This window comes from Mesoplodon mirus, assembly GCF_964341445.2.
Source record: "Mesoplodon mirus genome assembly, chromosome: 18".
NCBI classification, from domain to species: Eukaryota; Metazoa; Chordata; class Mammalia; order Artiodactyla; family Ziphiidae; genus Mesoplodon; species Mesoplodon mirus.
Genome location: NC_138994.1, coordinates 8,758,903 through 8,782,068, shown reverse-complemented (window position 1 = coordinate 8,782,068; position 23,166 = coordinate 8,758,903). Strand labels below are relative to the sequence as shown.

Here is a 23,166-nt window from a genome sequence, read left to right as displayed (position 1 = left end):
AAACAGAAAGTTACCATATGACCCAGCAATTCCACTCCTGGGCATATACCCAAAAGAATGGAAAACAGATGTTCAAACAAAAACTTGTACTTGAATGTTTGTAGCCGCACTCTTCACAATAACTTGGAATAGATGAAAAGAACCGAAATGTTCTTCAGCTGATGAATGGATAAAGAAAGTGTAGTCTACCCGTACAATGGAGTATCATTCTGCCGTACAAAGGAATGAAGTTCTTATGCACACTCCAATGTGGCTGAACCTTGAAAACATTAAGCAACGGAAAGAAGCCAGACACAAAAGGACAAATATCACATGACTCTACTTTTATGAAATATCCAGAATAGGCAAATCATAGAGACAGAAAGCAGGCTGGTGGTGGCTGGAGGCTGGGGGAAGGGGGGATGGGGAGTGACTGCTCAATGCATCCGGGGTTTCATTAGGGTGATGAAAAAGTTCTGGAACTGGATAGAGGTGATGGTTGCACAACATTGTGAGTGTATTTAATATGTTGAATTGGTTGAAATGGTAAATTTTATATTGTGTGTATTTTACCACGCTTTTATAAAGAACAAAACAAGGAGGAACTCCGGTCCCCTCCAGGGGCACTGTGCTCAGGACAGGCCTCATTGTAATTCTTCTGGACCCAATCAGACCAGCATATGCCCCCATTTGGGGTTCAAAAACACGGGCCCCCCAGAGCCTGCTCCTGCCTCTCCCCCCACCCCGATCTACCCTTAGGCTCCTGGTGGCCTGGGCTCAACGAATTCTCTGGAGGCTCATTTCCTTTGAGGCTCTTCCTGGGACCCAGCTCACAGAAGGCTTTTGGGTGTCTGTCCAATTGCTGCTTCCCCAGATCCCCCCGTCCCATCTCCCAGCACTGGCCCCCAGCCCCCAGCCATGGAATTACTCCTCTCTGTGGCTGCTTGGTGCCCTGACAACGCCCTGCAGGATGCCCTGGTAGGCGCAGTCACACAAGTGGCAGATGCCCACTCCCCAGGCTGTGTTTCTGCTCTAAGACTCTGCATCAACCACTCTCCCCTATGCCCTCCCCAGATTCCACCCCTTTCCTTGAAGGCATCCCCCTGATCTCCAGCTTCTGTTCCTTCCCCACTGCCCCCCTCTTAGCTATGGCCTGGGCTCTCAGGGTCGCTGCCCAGGGCAGGCCAGGGGCAATGTCTCTGCCTTCTGTTTGGGGATGTAGGTGGCACCTGGAACACTTATCTTTATCCACTCAGGGCAGAGAGGGCAGCAGGTCCCAGGCAATGGGTCTCAGCCCAGTGGGGTTGCTCAGGAAGTGTGGGATGGTGCCCAGCTCACCGGGCCCATGCACTGCCCTTGTTTCCTGGCCCGGATCTGTCCTAGCTGCATGTTCTAGAGATGGTACAGATGCCGAGAAGGGACCAGATTACCATCTTCTCCTTCCCCCGAAACCCCAGTAATGAAAGCAAGAGAGGCAGGAGCACACCGCTTCTGCCTCCACCTGCCTTGGACCAGGGGGCAATGAGGCTGGGCGGCAGGCATCTGTCCTGGACCCCTTGGAGGGGCAGCCTGGTGGCCAAAAGTGGTCTCTAGAGTTATTTCCAAATGATGATCTCATTGGTGTTTTCAACACACTGAGAGCTTTGAAAACTATACTTGCTCCAGGCCTCTCTTGACCCAAGCCTGCCCAGCAGGGTCTGCAGGGGTAGTGGGGCCATGGAAGGTAGGAAAGAGGAGGTGATGCTCTGAAACGGAGCAGGGACAGGGCTGGGGACGCCGGGAGGCAGGCAGCCTGGGATTGGCCTGGAGGCTGGGCTGGCTGGTTAGACAATGGGCCCACCTGAGGCCACGCTTGGCAGGCACAAACTCCTGCATCCAGCTTCATCTCTGAACACCGTTCGTCCACAAAATCGGAGACACTGAATTTCCATAGGAAGAGGATTGGACGGAGCAGTAGGTCAGGGAGGAGAACTCTGCAAAGAACTCCCGCTGCACAGGGGTTAAACAGCGTGGGGGCCAAGTGAGGCCAGACTGGATTCACACCCAGCCACGCCACTGCTGGGCACGTCCCAACCTCTCTGGGCACCACTTTCCCCATATGTTAAATGGGGGTAACAGCTCCTTCCTCACAGGGTGGTATGAAGTGTAGATGAGTGTAAGGGGCTTAGCAAGGGGGCTCCCGGTGAGCGCTCAGTGACAGTATTGCTGAAATGTAGGAAGTACCCCCTCTGTTTGAACCAAGGGTGGGCAGGTCAGTTTGAAGTCAGGGGGCTGGATGAGATGAGCTTGAGAGATCCCTGAGCTGGAGGCCAGTGACACCCTCACATGGGCTGGGCAGGGAGACCCACAGAGGCTTCTGGTGATCTGGGCTGTACAGTTTGCAGTTAAGCATCATTTTTTTTTGCTGTACGCGGGCCCCTCACTGTTGTGGCCTCTCTCATTGCGGAGCACAGCCTCCGGATGCGCAGGCTCAGCGGCCATGGCTCACGGGCCCAGCCGCTCCGCGGCATGTGGGATCCTCCCGGACCGGGGCACGAACCCGTCTCCCCTGCATCGGCAGGCGGACTCTCAACCACTGCGCCATCTGGGAAGCCCAAGTTAAGCGTCATTTTAAGGGGTGGAGGGGTGCAGGATGTTGGGAAGGTGGGGAGGGGGTTGCTGGATGTACAGAACCCTCATCGCTCCCACCCAGCTGGGCTCAGCAGCCAGACACTGGCCAGGCCATCTTTGGGCTGGTTTCATCTTTGCCTGGGACACGTCCCCGATCTGAAAGCCCGAGGCCTCCTCGCTGTCCCCTCCCCCCAGAGCTGCTTTATCAGTCCTGGCCTCCCCAAACCCAAGCCCAATGACTTCAGTCAACTGATGGGGTAGAAAGAGGCCTGGATTTAGAGCCAGAGACCTTTGATCTCAGGGGAGTTGCTTGGCCTCAGCTTTCTCGGCTGTAAAATGGGCTGGTTCTGTTCCCTACTTCCGTGAATGCTATAAAGGATTTTGTGGATTGCAAAGCAATCTACAAATGTCCTCAATTAATTATCTGGATTCCAAAACCTCCCTCCCTCTTTGATCTGCACCCTCTGCCCTAACTTCAGGTCCCAGGGTGTCTGTCAGGGTCCCAGTCTGGGTCCCATCGGCAGCAGGGGGACTGAGGAGGTCTTGCAGGGGAAGCCGAGGGCCCCCAAACAGGGGCTATACCTTCACACTCAGGGAGGGGGGAGCCAGAACTGGAAAACCCAAACCCCACAGGGTGGTTTTTCCTGTACTGGTGATCTGTGCCCATGAGGGAGGGACCCAAGGAGAAAAGGGCTCAGGTGGGGGAACTTTTAGGGAACTGCAGCCTCTGAGTGTGGCATGGAGAAAAATTCTTCCCAGCTTGAGAGGGCCCTGTCCCGCAGTGATCCCCACCCTGCAGCTGCTCGGCCCCTTCCCACAGTGGGGTGACATGTGTGTCTGTTGGCCCATCACACAGCCACAGCCCCAAGGGACCTCCCTTCCCACCCACCCAGAAGTCGAAGCTCAGGGTAGAATGACCCTCAGAAATCCCATCGGGGGCCTGCCTTGACTCCAGCCCTGCAGCCCATGGAAGGGTTAAACTCAGCACACCTGCCCCTGGCAGGTGGGGCTGCAGTTCTTTGCAGCCCAGTTGTTTCCAGCTGTGCTGCAGCAGCCCCTCTACCCTTACAGTCCCTGGACCAGAGGGATCCTGAGGTTCATCTGAAACAGCGCCCATGGCCCAGGGACCCCTTGCAGCTTCTGTGATGACCACCAGCCTCGCCTTGGATGTCCTCCCACGACCTTCCAGAGCCGGCAGCTCTGAGCTTTGCAGCCTGCTCCTGGCGTATGTACTGGGGGTGCTGCTCCCCTCCCCCCGCCCACAGAGCTGAGCGCACAGTAGGCGTGCGAAGGGTGCCCATCAGCTAAAATAGCCCGGAGGCACAAGCAGGAAAAGGGGCATCGCTCCAGCTTGGCCCCTTCACGACCCCTTGCCTATAAAACCCCCTCACAGTCACCCCCAGCCCCTCTCAGGCTCCTCTGTCCTTGGGATACCCCCAGCCCTCCACATCCCAACATTGTCCGTGAAGTGCCTTGCTTTCTCACTTCTCCTTCATTGGGTGGAAGGCAACGTTGGGAAAGGTGCCTCACTTGTGGCCATTTGAGACTCAAGTCACTTCTGGTCCCCCTTGTCAGCTAGGACCCTTTATGAGGCTGTCCCACCCCAGCTGCTCTGGAAGCTGTCAGCATGTCTCCGTCCTGGTGTCCATGGTCCTCTTCTCATGGCTTCCTCTGCTCAGCTGGTCCCCCCATCTCTCACCTTAAGGGGACAGCGCTTGGGGAGTTAGCAGAGCGGGGTAACCCACATGGCCTTCAGGGACACCCCCAGCTCCTCCCTCGGGGAGCAGCCAGATCCTCACCCACTGGACCTCCCCTGCCCCAGCAGAAGCTTCGGGGCTCCCAGCACCGCGGTCATCTGTCTGTCCTGGTGTCCTGATAGCACACACACTCGTGTGTACGTGTGCGCATGCACTCATGCATACACACACACCCGTGTGGCCCTCTTTCCGGGTCAGAGACTCAGAGGCAAGGCCCGGGTCTGAGTGTGTTGGGTGGAGCGTCTGTATCCCAACCACCTCCTGCCCCGAGGACATGGCCCACGTTGTGCCCGGCACTCTCCTGGCCTCCGCAGGAGGTGCAGGGATTTACTGTCCCCCAGGAGCTGGTGGATACACATCCCTCGTCCCTCGGGTGGGACAACGCAGGTGTGGGTCCCACCCGGCTCTCCCAGCTTCTGCAGCAGGACTGGCTGCAGCTGCCCACGGTGGTGGGCGTGTGCGCCCCTACCCTGAAGTTGGTTCTCGAAGCCTTGTCTCTTGGTATGCTTCTGGGGTTTCCATGCTAAGACACCATTCAAGCCTGTTCAGCCTCCCCTGCTTCCTAATTCCTTCCTGTTCCCAGCTTATCTCCTCCCCTGGGGCTGGGACACACTTCGGTCTGGTCCCACTGACTCACCTGTGCTCAAGCTGTGCCTGGCCTGTGGTGTCCTCCACCTTCTCCCTACGACTCACCCCTTACAAAAGCTGCCCTTACCTGGTCCCCGCTGACCCATGCCCTTCTCCTAAGTCCTCTCCTGGACCTCAGGGGCTCCCCTAGCGGCCCATCATTGTCATGCGTCTGAGTGCCATTGGTTCCCCAACCACACGGTGGCCCTAAAGGCTGAAAGTGGCCTCCATCTCTTTGTGGTGCCCTCCCTACCCAGCCCTAGTACATACCAGGCTTCACAAGTGCTGGTTGAAAGATAAATATTATTATTTACACTAGCCACCCCCATCTCCCAGCCCCACTCCCCCAAAGCCCTGCTCTGGCTGTCCAGTATCTCTGGATGTGGCTGGGTCCTTACCAGGGGTGTAAGCGGTCAGCTGGCTGGTTGGCCCAAGAGCCACTTGTCCTGCTCTGGGGAACTTGAGGCAGAGGGGGGCTGAGTGCCCCCCCTCTTCTATCTTTGCTTAGCTAATGATGCTTCCCAATGAGGTCATCCAAGGGCCACAGGGTCCCTTTGACCAGCAGAGGGGTTGCCCCAGAGGCCAGGTCACTGAAAACAGCAGGCTGGGTGGCCCCCAGTATTCTCTGCCCCTCAAAGGGAGGCGGGCTTTGGCTGGGGCACACACTGGCTTTTGCTCTAGGACACTCTGTCACCCTCCCACCTCCCCATCATCTCACGAAGGGGGAGACACCTGGGGCAGGAGGCTAAGGAGGGGGAACCCATGTGGGCTGTGGGGTAGTAAAGGCCCAAGGGTGCCAGGCAGCGAGGCAGGGCATTTGTGGTGGCAGTGCCACAGGGTCACAGGAGTTTCTGGTGGCTTGGGAGGATTTCGGTGATGTGGCCCGATGTCTGATGATACCACCTGATTTCTAACCAGGTCTGCAGGGCTTCTGACAACATGGCCTTGGTTCCCAGTGGTGTTGGAAAGCATTGCTAAGGCCTGGAGGCATCATCACGGTGACTTGAACGCTGTCACAAGAGTTTCCCATGATGCTCCTGGAGGAGTGGATGGCCCCCCCACAGTCGCTGAGGACATCCCGGGGTCTCCAATGGGCTGCCATCTTGTGCTCTGGAAAAAAACACCTCTTGGAGGGACCCACATGCTGCTTTGGATTCCCTGCTCTCCATCTCCACTCCTTTTCTGTTCCATTCTTGGGGCAAAGGGGAGTCAGAGGCCCTGGGCCCAGTACAGGCCTATAGGTTATCTTCCATTCATCCCATGGCCCAGACTGCTCTCAGAGGCCTGGAACTCCTGCTCAGCTGGGGGTGCGGGAGGGGCCTCCCAAGCTCTCAGTGCCAGCCAGCTACTCCTGGGGGTACAGGGTGTGGGAGAGAGCTGGTCCCCTCCACAAACAGGGCGGCCAGCTGAGCCTGGCAACCATCTCCCCAGCCATGGATTTTGGGGGCCACTCCACGGCCCTCCAGCTCAGAGTGCTGTGGACTGTTTGATGCTGTGAAAGCTGACACGGGTGGGGGAGGTGGGGATGGACATGGCGCGGGCCACGCGGGCGCGGATCGAGTGCTTGTCCTGCCATCGGTGCCACCTCTTCCGGATGGCAGAGCGGACCTGTGGGCATAGAGCAGAGCATAAGGTCTGAGCCCGGGTTTCAGGACCCGCCTCCCTCCCCCAGGGCTTCCACAAGCAGCTATACAGGGGAGCCGTGCACAGGGGATCACATCGGAGGTGGCAACATTCACATCATCAACATTGTTGATTTGCATTTCTTTTTTTTTTTTTTTTTTTTTTGCGGTACATGGGCCTCTCACTGTTGTGGCCTCTCCCGTTGTGGAGCACAGGCTCCAGGTGCGCAGGCTCAGCGGCCATGGCTCGTGGGCCCAGCCGCTCCGCGGCATGTGGGATCTTCCTGAACTGGGGCACGAACCCGCGTCCCCTGCATCGGCAGGCGGACTCTCGACCACTGTGCCACCAGGGAAGCCCATGATTTGCATATTTGTTAGGACAATTTTCTCAAGCGTTCTGAGCAAGGGATACCTTTCTCAAATCCACCCAAAGGTGCCATATGGCCTTTGCCATGAAGAATCTCTACCCTCAACCCATACACATCTCCTGCCCTCAACCTACATACACCCCTTGTCCCAGGGCTCAGCTTCCTGGTTTTCAACAGCCCATTTCACAGACTCATTGATGAGACTGGAGCCCCGGCTTCTGGCTCCCACACCTACTGCCTATGAGAGCAAAGTGGGCTTGCCACCTCGGGCAGGAGGAGGCTACAGACAGTCTCTGGTCCCAGCAGGCCTCCTGCCACCCGAGTCCTGGCCCAGGTCCTTACCTCGCTGTTGAGGAAGCAGTAGAACACAGACACGAAGAAACCCTGGGGTGGAGGGAGAAGGTGGGTCAAGGGACGGGGGCAGGTGTGGCCCCATCCAGCTTCGGGGCTGACCCCTTTCTGTCCCCAGCCTCCCACTCCTCCAGGCCCCTGCCTGGAAGAATCCCCACCCAAAGAGGTGCAGGGGACAGTCAGGGCTGGGGCGAGGGGTTGGGGTGGGGGACGGCTGTACCTGGAAGGATTCCAGGAGGGAGTTGAAGTAGATGAAGACGACCCGGGAGACTTCGTCCTCCCCGGGGTTCACGAAGAACAGCATGTACGTGATGCCCAGGAGGGGTAGCAGCACCAGAGTGGCCTTCACAGCCTTCCTGGGGTGGGGCAGGTAGGGGGGGAGGCTCAGAGTCACAGCCCACCCGGGAGGGGGCTGGGGCCTCTGGCTTGGTGAGAGGGACCGGGTCTGGGGGAGGGCTGTAGCAGATCCCCGGAATGTCTGAGACAAGGGGAGCTGGGGTTTCAGGAGGGACTCTCAGGCCTGGGGGGATAACCTGGGTTCAGAGGCTGGGATCTCTGAAGCGCCCCATGGGTGGGGGAGGCAGGTCTGGTTACCTGTACTGAATGGTCTCAGACGTGGTGGATGCCCGGAGTTTGGTCATGAGGATGCGGACAATGTTGAAAAGGAAGATGAAATTGATCTGTAATTTGACACATGGTGGGATGGCCTGGGCATGGGTGTGTGCAAGATGCTGGAGGGAAGGTGGGGGACGGGGCAGGGACTCCGCTGTCCCAGGTCTGGTCTCCGCCCCCTTGCTGCTCTCCCTCCACCTTCATGAGCCCTTACATATTCCTGGCCCTCTGCCCGCCACCTCTAGCCAGAGGGATCCTTTTAGACCACGTAAGCCCTGCTTGCCCCTCCCCACTGAGCCCCTCTCTCCTGTCCCCCTACCCAAGTTCTTACCAGCAGGACCAAGATCATGGGGCCCTGGTAGATGTAGTCAGTGTACACCCCAGGCCTTTTGCCAAACCAGCACCTAGAAGGCCACAGAGGTAAGAGGAGGAGGGTCACCTGGGTCCTGTTCAGTGGCATGAGGGAGGAACAGTGCTTGGCCAGGCCAGGACTGGAGCCAAAAGCCAGGACCTGGGTGCCCCATTCCCAACCCTGGCAGAAGGTCAAGATAGCTTTCCATCTGCAGAATGGATAGCATCCTTTGAGATGTAAAGCTGGAAGCAGGCACTGTGGCAGGGAGGGGGATTGGGGAAAAGACCGCTGAATAGAACAGGCATGGGTCCAACACACACTGCTCCCCTCAGTCCCCACTGTGTCTCTGGCACATGCCCAGGAGGGGGGCCTTGCCCTGTACGTGTCATGCAGTGACGCTCCGTAGCTAACAATCTCTGAATTTGTTTAATGGCAGCCTGAACGACCTAGAGGCAGAGACTCTACAGTTTCCACCTGTCGTGAGAGGCAGAATTGCTTTTCATCTTCTTGAGTTTCCCTCCAGCAAGACCTAGGGAGGTCTGGGGAGTGGGTTGGGATGAGGCACATAGGAAGTCCCATGGCCTTGTGCAGAGATGATGGACCCTCGGGCATGCAGATCCACAGTACCTAGATCTCAGCACGCTTCCATAAACAATAAATTGAGATTTTCATGTGAAACCTCTTGACTTTTTCAAAGTTTGGAAGCAATTCAAGTTCTCAAAAAACACGGGGCAGACCAAACGCAAGCTGTCCTGGGGCCAGGTCCAGTCCTTGGCCCCAGAGCCTGCAGTCTCTCTCAGGTCTCACACCTGGATCCCTTCTGCTGCAGCGTCAGCATCTTACCACAAGGTGGGGCTCCAGAGACGCTCAGACCAACTTTCCTCTGTGCTCAGCCATCCTTTTTGCTCCAAGATGCGCCCAGACACACACACTGGGCAGCTGTTTGAAACCTGTTCTTCCTTCCCTGTACTCACCTGCACACCTGCAGGCACAGGCTCCATCGCCCAGGATTTACAATGCTCCTGTTCTGAGACCCAGGCCACCATTCTGGAATCACTGCCAAGCCCCCAGTCCTGCTTGTCAGCTGCCCCCCACTCCCAGTTCAGGCCCCCATACCACCGGCTGTGCAAATGCAGAGAGAGCCAGCTAGGCTGGGCCGGAGTCAGGAGGGATCACCTTGATCCTCCCTAAACGTGAATATAATTTTCCAGGCTCCTTGTCAGGGGTGGAGAGGAATAGCCATGGTGATGGAGGCCGCCTGGAACCCCAGTCAGACAGTGGGTTCCTGAGAACACTTTGGCAAAGAAGATCCTGGCACCTCCCCTGGCCATCTATGTCCACTTTTTCTGCCTCTCTTTTTCAGTGGTTCTCAATCTTAGCTTCATATTAGAATCACCTGGGCAGGTTTAAAAAATCCTGGTGCCCAGGCCACAATCCAGACCAATAACATCCAACTCTCTGGAGGTCAAACCCGGGCATCGGTACTTTTTAAAGCTTCCTGCGTGATTCTAACACAAGCCAAGGCTGAGAACCATTGCAGCGGAAGTGCAGTTTTCAGGGGTGATTGGGAACACCTACTTCCATTTAAGTACAGCCCCTCAGGACTTTAGAGCTGGAAGGAGTCTCTGAGATTGTCTGGATCAGTTCCTATTAAATCAATGGAATTGTTTGTTAAAACAAGTCTTTATTAATAGAAAACATTTATATGACAGTTACTATGTGCCGGACTCTATTGTAAATGCTTAACATATATTAACTCATGTCATCCTCACAAGAACACTTTGAGGGAGGCACTATTATGAGGATGCCCATTTTACAGATGAGGAGACTAAGGCACACTGTAGTAACTAGCCCAAGGTCATAAAGCTACTTAATGATGGGAGCCACCGTTCAGAACCTGGGTGGTTGGGCTCCGGGGACTGCCAGTAACCTTTAGGCTGTTCTGCCTGTGGTGAAAGCCCGAGACAGATAAAAGAGCCTGGACCTGCCTGTCCAGCCCCACCTCAGGCAGAACACTGTTAGGGAGACTCAATTTGAATCTGACCCCCAGCACCCTCCCTATGTGGATGAAGAAACTGTGGCCCTGACAGGGAAGGTGACATGGCTGAAGGTCCCTGAGGAGCATCAGACAGAGCGAGGCTGGAAGCCTGGATCTTGGGGCTCAGGGGGCCCTGAGGGCAGTGAAGAGGAGGTGACTTACTTCTCATTGTCGTAGTACAGCTTCCCAATGGCCCAGGCCACGATGATGGGGAAAGGCACACCTGAGGGAGAGACCGGCAGTCACAGGACCTGTCAGTGGAGTCTGGGGGATGCAGGCCTGGAAGACCCCAGTGCAGCCCAGGGCCTAGAGGCGGGCAGGGCCTCCCCAGGTACTCACTGGCCTATCATGCCTCCTTTAAGATGTTCCCATTGTCCCTGCCCCCCAAGTAGGGGCAGAGGGCTGTGTGCACACCCCACCACCCTAACCTGGCCTCAGTCTCAGGCCCCCAGCCAGCCGGTCTGAGTCTGGGTGGGGAGAGGGTGGTGGGTCAGGGCAGGGGGCTGGCCCGCTCACCCCAGCCGATGCAGATAAACATCCACTTGCGCAGCCGGTCGGTGGAGTACGTCAGCACGATGGCCGTGTGCAGGTAGCAGCCCTCGCCAAACATCCAGAAGAAGTTGGTCACGTGGAAGTAGTTGTAGGCGGCTGTCACCAGCCTGCACCAGCCCTGCCGCCCACCCCATCAGAGGTGATGATTAACCAGGGAGGGGGGATGGGAGGGAGCAGCCTGGGGCCTCCTCCCGGCAGGACGGGGCACCCCCCAGGACCCACTCCTGTGCTATGGGCTCCAAGGCCTGGCTCCGGTCCCTCCTCTGCAAAGGCAGCCCCACCCAGACCCTGCCCCTCCAGGACACACCACGTTGCTCTGGTGGACTTCTGGACTCATGGTGAGCTGCACCACGAACCACGTGGCATTCCGCAGGATGAAGGCCGAGATGAGGTTCCAGTGGATGATGTTTCTCAGGCACCGGATGCTCCTGTGGGCAGCAGGGGAGGGTGGGTGACGGGCGGAAGAGGAGGAGAGAGAAGATGAGGGCTAGGTCACCAGCATCACTCCAGTCCAGATGTATGAATGGGGAAACCAAGGCCCCGAGCAGGGCGGGCTAAGTCACACTGGGAGGTGGCAGCAGTGGCTCTGTCCCGCAGGTCCCTTCCTGACTGTGGCCCACCCAGGCCTAAGCTCCGGGGCAGAGCCTGCCGCATGGCCAGCGCTGCAGGGACCAGGGGCTGCTTGGCTACTAGGGATTCCCCTTCTCCCATGAGCACCCTTCCCTCCCTGTAGCTCCAAGTTGGAGGCTCAGAAAACATAAAAAGGCCTCCAGCAATATGCCTCCCTCCCAGCTTTCAGCCCTGATGCTCAGCCCCTGCTGTCAGCCCCCATTCCTGGCACAGACCTGGCTGGCACTGCCACCTGCATCCTTGGCAGTTGAGCTGGGCCCAGGCAGCTTCAAACCCAAAGTGGGCTCCACCTTCCTGGTCTCCCAAATGGGTGCAGCCCGGCCTGGGTGTGGGTGACACAGGTGAGCCTGGGCTTTGGCCATCCCCCTCCCCTCTGCAGTCACTGGGCAGGGTTGCAGAAGTGACCCTGCCAGAGGTTCCAAGAGACCTGGGACATCTGTATCTGTCACCTGCTCCCGCTGAGGTGAGGGAGCTGGACTCCCCCAGCCCACCACTGCCTCCTGTATCTTACTTCTCCCCCCTGCTCAAGGCCTGGGGTGTGTGGCGGGGGACAGTGCCAGGGCCTCCTCACCTGAGCCGCAGAAAGAGGACAAAGGCCACCAGGAGGGCTACCAGGGAGATGCAGTGGCCCAGGTAGTTGATGATGACGGCAACATGGTAGTGTACCTTGCTCTTCTTCTGAGGCAGGAGAGAGGGGCAGAGGTGAGGCTCCTTCATAGCTGTGCCCCTGTGCCCACTGGATGTGCCAGGACAGCCCACCCCCACAGGTGCCTGGGACAAAGTGGACCATGATAACAATAGTTATCCCCCCTTCCTGAGCCCCTGCTGTGTGTGAGGTGTTGCCCTAGAGCAGTGCTGTCCAATCTATGTCTGTCTGTCCCCCAATCCCATGCTCTGTGCTGTGGGAAAAATATCAGTTAACTTGAATCTCCATATCACATAGGGTTCCCCACTCCGTGTGCACAAACAACGCATGTGCGGCTCACGGATGTTCTCGCATGTTCACGTTTCCATTCAGTCCCAAAACCAGGTGGCCCTTGTGGGTGCAGACCAACCCTCTAGGACTTCTCTCCTCCTCCCGTTTCTGAGTTGAGCCACCACCTTCTCCATCACCCCTAAATCCCTCCTGCTGCCGTTGAGGCCCGCTCCTCTCAGCGAGCAGGGGAAAGGGCAGTTGCTGTGGATTAGCATCCACAGAATCATTAGAAACCATAAAAAACCTCTCTAGGCTCTATAACTTGCTTCCCGGGTCCCACCCCTGGCCCAGGGGGTCTGCCTGAAGTCAATGGGGTCCTCTCCCAGGACTAAAACAAAGTTTCCAATGTTATTACTTCATTCATTTCATACACTGATGGAAGCTGGGAAACGCGGCAGGCCCCTTTCCAATCAAAGTTCGCTCCATGAGTGTGGAAGCCCTCTCGTTTACAGAGTATTTTCTTTCCTTTTTTTTTTCCTTTTTGGCCACACTGCACGGCTTGCAGGATCTTAGTTCCTCAACCAGGGATTGAGCCCGGGCCCTCGGTAGTGATGAAAGCTTGGAGTCCTAACCACTGGACCGCCAGGGAATTCCCTACAGAGTATTTTCATATCTGTTATCTTCTCAAACCCTCAAGGCAACACTGGGGGAAGAGCCAGTAGGGGGTCTGTACCTTATTTTGCAGAAAAACAGGCCCCAAAGTACACGGACTCGTTCAAGGTCACTCAGCTTCAAACCACCTCTCACCTTCATGTGCAGATTGACAAGATGCTGAGGCAGAAGACGACGGGTCCCCACCCCATGATGGTGGACTGGGGTCTCCAGGGCCCAGCTCTCTGCAGACTCCTGACCCCGTGAGAGCAAAGGCCCCCTTCACCCTTTTGTAGGTCCCAAGAGGGCAGGGGCTAAAGAGCCAGAGTGTGGCACACGGTGGAGCGCTGGGAACTGTGTGTCAAGTGCAGGAAGGAAAAATGGATGTTGGAAAGGCACTGGCTTTTGCGAGGGGAGGGTCCCTGGTAACCTCTCCCTCCCTCACCCTTTCCAGGTTCTGGGGTGGGGCATGGGCATGATGATGCCCGGAAACTGGCAAGTAATGAGAGAAAGACAAGCTCGCAGGAGACCTGTGCACCCTTTCAGAGCCACCAGAGCTCCTGGCTCTCCGTGGACCCTCCTGTCGGAATTACAGAATCCATGGGCATCAGAACCGGTCCCAAGGGATCAAGTCCAGCCCTACCCATCTTCCAGATGAGGAAACTGAGGCCTAAACTCACCCACCCAAGGACAAGGGGTGCACCTCTGAAGCAGGACACCTAACAGGCATCTGAGAAGGGGTGAAGCCCTCCCTCCCCTGCTCTCCCCAGCCCCCGCTCTCCCCCTTCTGAAGGGGCGTCCTCACCGAAGAAGCTCTGAGGCCCAGAGGGCGCAGGCAGCTCTGTTCTAGGGGCTGGTTTTCCTGGAAGAAGCTTTCAGGAACATGACAGGAAATCACATTAGCAGCTCAGGCTCTGAAGCGCTGAGACCCAGCGAGGTGTAAATGGCAGTGGGGAGAGAGGGCGGGAGGGGCAGAGGGTATTCACTGCCGTCACATAAACGCGGGGGGCGGCGGGGTAGCATCTCTGAGTGCCTGGCGGTAGATGCCAAGTCCAGAGACTCCAGCAGATATGCACACATCCAGCCTGTCTGGAACTGATATTTAATTTCCTCTTATTAAATTTTCCACAGATCCATGCTGCGAAGCCCCTGGGTAATGGCAGAGTCTGTGGAGCCCAGAACAGTGTGATGCCCCAGGTTCATGCACAGGCCCAGGTGGGCAAGATGAACAGAGTGTGCAGGGAGGCCCTTCACTGCCCCCCCACAGCAGGCCGAGCCGGGGTCCTTTGGTTTGGGGTGGCATGAGTCATTTATTAAGCGCCGACTGTATGCTGGGCACTGTGCCAGGGGCTTTACAGACATCACTGCTTTTCTTTCTCACAACTGCCCTCTGAGACTGTCCTGTCCCCGTTTCTCCAGTTGAAGGGGCTGCATAATCGGCCCAGCGTCGGCATCCAGGTCTGCGTGGCCTTAAAGACCCTCCTTCCTCCGTCCCCGCGGTACATTTCCTGGGGGATAAGCAGGGACTGAAAACAGAAGCACTCTCTTCGTCCTGGGCCCAGAATTCTCAGGGAGCTTCTACGGGGAGGTTGGGGGCTCATGAGGGGTTTTCTCCACGGAGGCTGAGAGGGCAGAATTGGGCCGAACCATGCAGGGGACCACCTTTGCCTGACTCCTCGAGCTGGAGGGCCCAGGCTGGCTCCCAGCCCTGCTTCTCAGCTGCCACATCAGCCTGATGCAAACTGAGAAACAACAAGGCAGCTGGGGGGTTACAGTGCAGCGAGAGCCCGAGAAGACCGCTGGAGAGATGGCAGTGTCACCCCCAAGAGGTGGTCAGTGATACCCTGAGGGGTGTTCAATGACACCCGGAGAGAATAGCCAGCAACATCCTAAGAGACACCCAGTGACACTCCAAGAGATCCTGATGACACCCTGAGAGGCAGTCAGTGACCTCCTGAGAGAAAGCCACCGTTGACTGCAGAAGCAGCTGGGATGCCTGAAGGACCCGTGGACACAGCCAGCCCCTGGGGACCTGACCAGCGCTCTATCCTAGTCCAATCTGGAGACCAGAGGCTGGCAGGTAGGTACCCTGAAGAGGGTGGCACAGTGTGGCACTGGGCAGAAGCCACCCCTCTGCACCCTCACGACCAGAATCCAATAAGTAATTCTGACCAGACTCTCTGCAGGGCCCACCTGGTCCCAAGCGGCGGCAGTGTCAGACCTGTCCTGATGCCTTTTCAGGATGGCATGATGGGTTCTCCCCGCCTGGTCCCCACTGCCCCAGCCTCTCTCCCACCCCCGTCCACCTCGTTTTGAGGCTCTCCCTCTCCACCTGGGTTTCCTGAGCTACTCCCTCACCCCACCCTGGGCACTCCAGCCCCTTGCTTCCCCAAAGTGTGGTCCCCAGACCAGCAACGTCAGCATCACCTAGGAGCTTGCAGGAATCTTAAATGCAGAACCTCAAGCCCCACCCCAGATCCACGGAGTCAGAATCTTCATTTTAGCAAGAAGTCCAGATGATTCCTAAGCATTCCAGAAGCCCTGGTCGAACCAACCCCCTCTGCGAGCAGTGAACGCCGGCCCATGAGCCCACACCCCCCAGAGCCCCTTTTATGTCCCATCAAAGTGTGTGCCCTCCCAGGATGTGCCGGAGGCCAGGGCTCCCCAAGCTCAGCAGAGTGTAGGGGAGGGAAGCAGAGTGTGTGCAGGTGTCAAGGGAGTGGTGGGGGGACGGAAGAGCTGTCTGGGGCAGTTTGGGGTGTCTCTGCAGTGGAGGGAGACAAGTGTGTGGGGGGAGGGTGCAGGCTGGTGCCGGGGGTGGTCAGTGCAGGAGCTGGGCCATGCATGAAGCAAGCTCCCCAGCTGGGGGCCTGTCCCCTGCTGGTGATGGCTGTGGGCAGGTCTCCTCCCTGGCCTGGCCTCTGGGCGCCCTCACAAGTCTCATTTCACAGGCAGTGAAATTATCTGCAGTTCCTGGGGCGCTGATGCTTAATTAGGGCTGAGTCCGGGTCCAGAGCTGAGAAATCGGCAGCTAGGTTAATTGGCGACTTTCCTCTTCCTCTTGCACAGTAGCTCCAGGAGGGGACGGGGAGTCTTGGGAATAGGGAGGGGTCTGGCGAGGCTGAGGGCTGGCAGAAGGGGATGGCATTTTCACTAATTAAATTAACTGATTACCCAGAGTGCTAGGCAAAGGGGCCAGTGGGGGCTGCCGGGGAAAGGGTGGGCGGGGCAGCCCGGGTGAGGGTGAGCCCTGCAACCAGACGAACGGGGGTGCCCGTGACCCTATCGGGGGTGCCCGATGGTTGGTGACCCCCCCCAACCACCCCCCTCCCTGGTGAACACAACAGCCTCCCCTGAGCTCAGGTGATGAGGCCGAGGGGAGGCGGATAGATGGAGCGCCCTCTATAGGCCAAGACGCAGGCGGACACCGCCCTCCCTCCCCCAGGAGGCAGACTGAACTGCTCTCTGGCCTTTTACAGACGAGGAAGCTGAGACTTAGTGAGGCTGAGTTACCTGCCCAGGGTCACACAGCACATGTGTTGGAACCAGAATCCAAGCCCCTCCAAAGCCGGTGCTGTTCCCGTTACACTAGCTAAGAGGGGCCTGATGAGAAGCTGGTGCCCCCCCAATCCGCCTTCTCCCCCTAACCCGCTGGTGGAGAGAGGGAGAGACCCCAGTCCAGGCAGAAGGGGTGGGAGCTGCAGAGTGGAGAAGGGCCTCTCTGCCCCCGATTCTTTGAAGGGTGTTGGGGGCAAGGGGGGCTGCTGAGTGTCCCCCATCAGCCAACTAGAAGGAAGGGGCTTAAATTAGAGCAGGAGAGATTTGGGGGCCCGTGAATGTTCTCTGACATTCAGGAGGCTCCAATGCAGGGAGGGAGATTGAAGGCAGCCGTGACGTCTCCAGCTTGGTGATGTCCAAGAAGGGGACAGACGCCCGCTCCTCTGGGGTGGGGGAGGGTGTCTGTCCTAAGGCAGGAGGCTGGCCATCTGACCTCCACTTGGAGACACATGGTCAGCTTCAGGCCCTGCAGACCCAGCAGGACGATCAAAGCGCAGGGTGGGGTGCGGCGGAGGGGCTGCAGGCTTCTTGCCTTAGCTGTGCTCCCCGACACCGTCCCTCTCCGGGCGTGAACTGCGGTCCTAAGAGCCGCAGACAACGCTGACCTGCCTTTCCCATCCCCCTGCCTCCTCTACTGTGTGCTAGGTAAGGAGTTCCCCACTCCGCTGAGTGGTCTTCTTGCCCACCCGAGCCCCACCCGAGCCCATCTCTTCTGGTTCGACTATGTTTCCCAACATGGGAACCTTACTTTCTTCCCCCAGTCCAGGTGGATGCCTTCATCCCCAGCCCTGGACTTCTGGGGTTGGTTCACCATGTGGATGTTTAGCAACCTGGGGGCTATCTTTGCTCAGGTCAGGTCACTGGGGAGCTGGGCCAACCCACCTGGCCTGGGGTGGACCATATGGCCTGGCCTGTGTGACATTAGATGCCAGGAAGCCTCTCGTCCGTGCATCCCAAGTAACTCCTTCGTCTGCCAAAGCAGCACTACTGAAGAGCGTGTCATTCTTTTGGGCTAAGCACAGCCCTACCTCTGCAGCTTCTACGAGGAGATAGCAGAGCCCCAGTACCTCAGTGATGTGAGGCCAGGCAGCCTGGGGGAGCGGCTAACCAAGGCATGCGCGGGGGGGGGGGCGGGGGGGCGGGGTGCTAGGTGGGGAAAGCTGTTCTCCCACCATCAACCTCCCTGCACACCAAGTCCCTGGCTCTGGGCAAAGGGAGCCACCTCCAAAGCCCCCGGGGTCCAGGCTCCGACACACGCTGGCTGTGTAACCTTGTGTGAGTCACTCCCCCTTTCTGGGCCTCAGTCTCCCTTGCTGTAAGGTGAACGGGTTACCCTAGATCAGAGTTTCTCACTTTTTCCCCATCACCACCCCCCCAACACACTCCCCCCTGCACTTGTTAAAAATACAGATTCCCAGGTTGTCCTTGGCGAGTTTGACGTATCGGATGTTGGGTGTAGCCCTGTATGTGAACAAGTGCTCGGGATGATTCTTATCACCAGGCAGATCAAGATGGGATGGAGGGTCTCCAAGGTCCCTTCCAGTTTAGATCTTTTAGGCACTGGAATTCTTGGAACTGCCTAGACCAGCCCCTCTCTCCCACGCCCCAGCAGCCTGGGGCCCTTGGACAACTTGGGGCATCTCCCATCCGCCCTTTCCTTTCTGCTCACTCCTTCTTCCTGCTCCATGACCCCCACCTTCCTCAGCACCCACCAAAGGGGTGGGTGGAGATGTAGGGGAGGAGACAAGGGGGACGGAGGTAGCAACAACACGGAACGACAGATATGCCCGCGCATCTGCCAAACATCACCCTTCAAACATTATTCATCGCGGCGCTGTTTGTCATAAGCAAAGATGAGAATAAAGATTGGTTAACTAAGCTATGGAACATCTGTACAACGTGATATTATGCAAATGTAAAAAAAAAAGAATGAAGATGCTCTTTACGTACTGATACGGAACAATCGCCAAGATGGATGATTATATGAAAAAAGCAAGGTGTCGAACGAAGTGTGTAATATGCAACGTTTGGGTGAAAAACAAAAAAGAATATATATACATAATTGCTTGCCTATGCAGAGACTGTCTCTGGAAGAACTCTTAAGAAACTGGCAAGATGGTTACCTCTGATGGGGGGAGCCCAGTGGCTGGGACAGGGCTGGGAGGGAGACTTTTTTGTTTTCCCATTTGTACCTTTTGAATTTTGTATTGCGTCTAAGCAACGTCTTTCTCAAAAACATTTAAATATTTGAAAGGCTCTTCAAGGGCTTTTTCCAACTCCATGGCTCCTCCCACCCACATCCCAGATTCGAACTCAGGACCCTGGCTGGACCTGGATGTGTCACTTCAGTGGGTGGGGTGGAAAACGGATGAGAACCGGTCCCAGTGAGCTAGGAAGGAGGGAGGGAAGGAGGGAGGGAGGGAGACTCAACTCACCGCTCTCAGAGCCTGCCCGCTGCCCTCTGGCCTCACCCTCCCTTGAGGAAGCCTACTCACAGGCTGGCCTAGTTCTGGCTCCCCAGTTGGCTTCTCTCTGCAGGGCAGAGACACCAGCCTCTGGCTCTCCCATCCGACTGGCTGGTAGCAGGCGCAGAGCCGTGCTGGGGGCCCAGGCCCAGCCCTCAGCAGGGTAGCTGGCTCGGAGCCTCACCTCCTCGCTAAGTATCTCCTGGCATTCTGAGTAGTTCACGCGGGCGGCCCAGGTGCCATTGGCCAGGCACTCGCGGTAGCCGTTGTCTGGAAAAAGAAGAGAGTCAAAGTGACCTGTGGCTCCTCTCCCGAAGAGGAACTGAGCATCTGTCCATCCATTCGACTGTCCATCTAACCGTCCATCTGGGCCAGCACAGGAGCCGGCTTGCTGGGGGGCTCTGGGGTGAAGCTGGGGGGAGGGGCTTTCTTACTACCTCCACCTTCCTGCCTCTTTCTGCCCACTTGCCCCCAACAGAGATACAGTGGTGACCCCAATGCCTGCCCACGGGACCATGGCTCTGCCCACCCAGGCTGGCACAATCATGCCCACAGGACTGGCCCACGGGCAGAGGCCTGACCAGCTCACTGGGCTGTTTCCTGCTTCCTTGCAAGCCCTTATGCGGGGCAGATTACACGGTGGGCACCCTTCTGAGAAATCTCCCATTTTAGGGTCTCACATGGTAGCAAAAAAGAATGGTGAGTTCTCATGAGTCAGTTCTCACGAGGTCAGGCAAGATGTGGAAGGGAGTGTGGTGACAGCTTACGTGGCACAATGCAATGACAGGTTTCACACAGTGGGACTCTCCGTGGCGAGGTATCCCGTGGGGGTCTCACATGGCAGTGTCTCACGGGGGTGGGGATATCAGGGCAGCTGTTAGGGAAGGTCCCCAGGGTGGCATTTCCCTACAGCAGGCCTTATGTTGGAGGGTCACATAGTGGGAGCATCCATGGTGGAGGTCTCTTGGGACAGAAAATGACAGGTGGCAGGAGATGGGAGATGTGCTGGGGGATGTCATGGGAGTGGGTCTCGTGTAGCAACTATTTTGTTATTAGGATCCGTTCCAACTGGCTCCCAGCCTGGCACATGGCACTTGGGAAAAAAGGCAGGAATGTGGCCCAGGAAGGGGGTGGGGTGGTCCAAGCAGTCATCAGCCTGGAAGCCAGAACGTGTCACCTTCTAAGGAGATCGGGAGTTGCCTGTGGTCTGAACTGAGGCCTGGCTTCAGGGCTCCGGGACACCCTCCTTCCTGCCCGCTCCCCGGGGACACCAGGGCCCTGAAACCCAGTAGGGAGGGGTCCAAGGGAGATTCAAATCTGGAGTCTTTTCTTCTTTGCTGGTGGAGGTCACCCTGCTCCACCCTGTACCCCTCTCAGGCATCGGTAGCTCTAAATATGTTTCCCTGAGTAAATTCTGGTCCTGACACCAGGGAGCACTGGCTGGAAGAGCCTTGAGCCATTTCCACCGGAGCCCCTCGCCTGCTGCAGGCCTTTCCATGGCTCACACTGACCTTCACCTCACATACCCCCACTCCAGCAGGGCTGAAGGAGGTTGCGGAAGCTGCTTGAGTCCCAGTCCCTGCAGTGGCAGAGCGCCACGAGAGAGGCAGAACGGGGGCCCCCACTGTGTGAGTGCCATCGGCCAGCTGGCCTCTCAGGACCCCCTCCTAATGTGTAAGAGGAAGGGCTGGACCAGCTGATTCCCAAGAGGCCGTCCAGCCTGGGACCCGCCTCTCTGCTGGCAGGACCACACAAGAGGGAGAGGATGGGGTGGGAGGTGGGCTTGCGGCTGCCTCCCCAGGAGAGGGAGCCCCAGCCTGGCCTCCAGGGCTGCCGGGCTGAGGCCTCCTCTCTAATGCTGCCCCTCGGCCCTTCTGCTGAGAGGCTGTTCTCGCTCAGCACACCAGTGGGGAAATGAGGCTGAATGGATCTTTAAAGCTCTGCTCAGCTTCCCTGCCAGTGGACCTGAGTCTCGGCAGAGTTGAGCCCTTGGGCAGAGTTGGAAGATGCTGCTGATTCCCTCCTAACTGCTAAATGAGGGATAAGCTACCAGAGGGCTGAGGGCTCAGTGGCTGGGGTTTCGGGGATGCCTGGGGGGAGGCACGGAAGCAGGGGAAACCAGTGTGTCTGCCATGGACGGAAGGTGCCTGGGACCAGAGGCTGCTCCAAAGTGTCTTCAAAGAAAGGGACTTGGGGTCAGAGATCTGGTGCGAAGGGGCATGAGGGCAGGGGTGGGAGTTGCTGCCTTAAGAGAGGCAGTATACTGTAGTGTTACGAGCTCTCCACCCAGACAGCCTGGGTTCAAATCCTGGCACCAGCTGCTACTAGCTTTGTGTGTGAACCTGGATGAGTCCCATGACTTCTCAGCTTCCTTATCTGCAAGGTAGGAATGATCCTAACAAGGGTTCCTACCTCAATGGTTGAGGGGCATTTTTAGCTGACATGTACAGGGTGCTTGGAGCTCTACCTGGCATGTGGTGTGAGCTGTTATTTTTATCATTATTGTCTTGGAGCTATATTTCTATAACCTTACATAAGATTCAGAACATGTCACTTGTCGCTATCATAGGGGGCACTGGCAGGGATTCTGGGAGGCATCCCCTTGGCTCAAGCTCCCCTTTGAATCCCATAGGTGGGGCGGGAGCCTGGAGTCCTTCCCAGGCCAGGTCATCTAGAGGGCGCAGGCTTGCAGGAGGTGATCCTGCAAGAAAACAGGCCCAACAAGCAGCGAGTCGTTGCCAGGGGGGAGGCGACTTCCTTGTCTTTAACTGCTGAGCTGAGCAGTCCTCCTGGAGAGTCATGGGAAAGTGGATATTTTGGGAAATGCTTCCCATTCCTTTGAAGATCAGATGCAGTGGGAGGGAGGCCATTAAGGGGAAGGCCTAGAGGTCCTGGCAGCACCTCGTCGGTAAATGAATTAAATAGCGCCTAACGATCAGGTACAATTCTGGGTTACCAGTCGCTACTGTTGACACGGGTGTTCCTCATCATTCTGGTACTGGGGGCACCTGGAAAGGGCAGTCTTCCAGCCCTGCCCCCATGTCAAGCGACCATCACCTCCTCCATCTCCTCTCCTGGGATCTCAGAGGGGAGAGCAAGGGAGCCCAGAGAGCACCTCACCCAAACCTCCCACCACCCATCCTGCAGGTGGAGAAACTGAAGCCCGGGCAGAGCCAGTGCAGAGGGTTCCTTAACCAGGTATAGGTGGAGCTGGGACTAGAACCCAAGACTCCTGGCTTCCACTTATGGCAGGGCTACCCAATTGAGTTATAGGTGCCCAGGCACTAAAGGCTTATTCGGGGCATGTCAAGTCACATTCGGGGATGAGAGTGGGGGTAGTTCATGGGGAGTGGCCAGGACCGGCTGCAAAGATAGGCAGGACTGTAGCTAGCGGGTGGACTTGACCATGGGGGCCATGGGGACCCACAGAAGGGCTGACTCCAAGCAAGGGTGTGTGTGACAGGGTCAGATGAGAAACTAGGGTTGGAGATTGGGGTACCCTGGACCGGGGCAGTGGCATTGGGGATGGAGGGCAGGGAGGGTCAGACATGAGACTCACTTTGGAGGTGGAATTGACAGGACCTGGTGCTCTGGTGAGGGGACTTGGGGGATTCCTTCTGGAAGCAGCCCCCCATGCCCCACCAAGCACCAGCCCTAGTGCTGCCTTTCTCTGGGGAGCTCCAGCGCAGGGCACCCAGCCGGGTGAGGGGAACAGCAGGAGGGCTCTGGCTCCCCAGTTCCAGTGCTGCCTCCAAGCCCTGTGACCTTGGGCATTTTTAGCCTCTTTGCCTGCATTTCCAACTAAAATGGGCCGAAGTTAGAGGCTGGCAGGATACACAAACTCTCCTTTAGGTCGTCCTGCCCTTCCTCCTACTTGCATTCTCCCCACACCTCCTCCAGGCTTTCTTCTCCTCCTGGGGTCCAGGGTGCAGTTGCAGACACACGAAGCTGCATGGTCTGGCTGTTCCAGCCTCCCGCCCAGTCCCAACACCTCCCCAGGGCCTTCCCACCCCTCCTTGGCTGTGGCCCCCAACCCAAACCCCATTAATCCAGCTGGTAAAAAAAAGAGAGGGGCAGG

At 57.3% G+C, this 23,166-nt stretch overlaps 1 protein-coding gene across 3 annotated transcripts in view; it reads right to left on the bottom strand.

The window, feature by feature from the left end:
* Window positions 1–6,348: 6,348 nt before the first annotated feature.
* Window positions 6,349–23,166, bottom strand: part of CRHR1 (corticotropin releasing hormone receptor 1) — a 51,021-nt gene continuing 34,203 nt past the window's right edge. For 2 of the 3 annotated variants that reach the window (XM_082603462.1, XM_082603464.1), the window contains 10 exons: window positions 19,273–19,358; window positions 12,070–12,176; window positions 11,176–11,296; window positions 10,833–10,986; window positions 10,479–10,539; window positions 8,258–8,330; window positions 7,909–7,994; window positions 7,535–7,670; window positions 7,306–7,347; window positions 6,349–6,581 (listed from right to left, as the gene is read on the bottom strand). In XM_082603462.1, the coding sequence (XP_082459588.1) occupies window positions 6,441–6,581; window positions 7,306–7,347; window positions 7,535–7,670; window positions 7,909–7,994; window positions 8,258–8,330; window positions 10,479–10,539; window positions 10,833–10,986; window positions 11,176–11,296; window positions 12,070–12,176; window positions 19,273–19,358 (1,007 nt within the window). In that variant the 3' untranslated portion in view covers window positions 6,349–6,440. The remainder of the gene's footprint in view (window positions 6,582–7,305; window positions 7,348–7,534; window positions 7,671–7,908; window positions 7,995–8,257; window positions 8,331–10,478; window positions 10,540–10,832; window positions 10,987–11,175; window positions 11,297–12,069; window positions 12,177–19,272; window positions 19,359–23,166) is intronic. The other variant, XM_082603463.1, reaches the window with a different exon arrangement.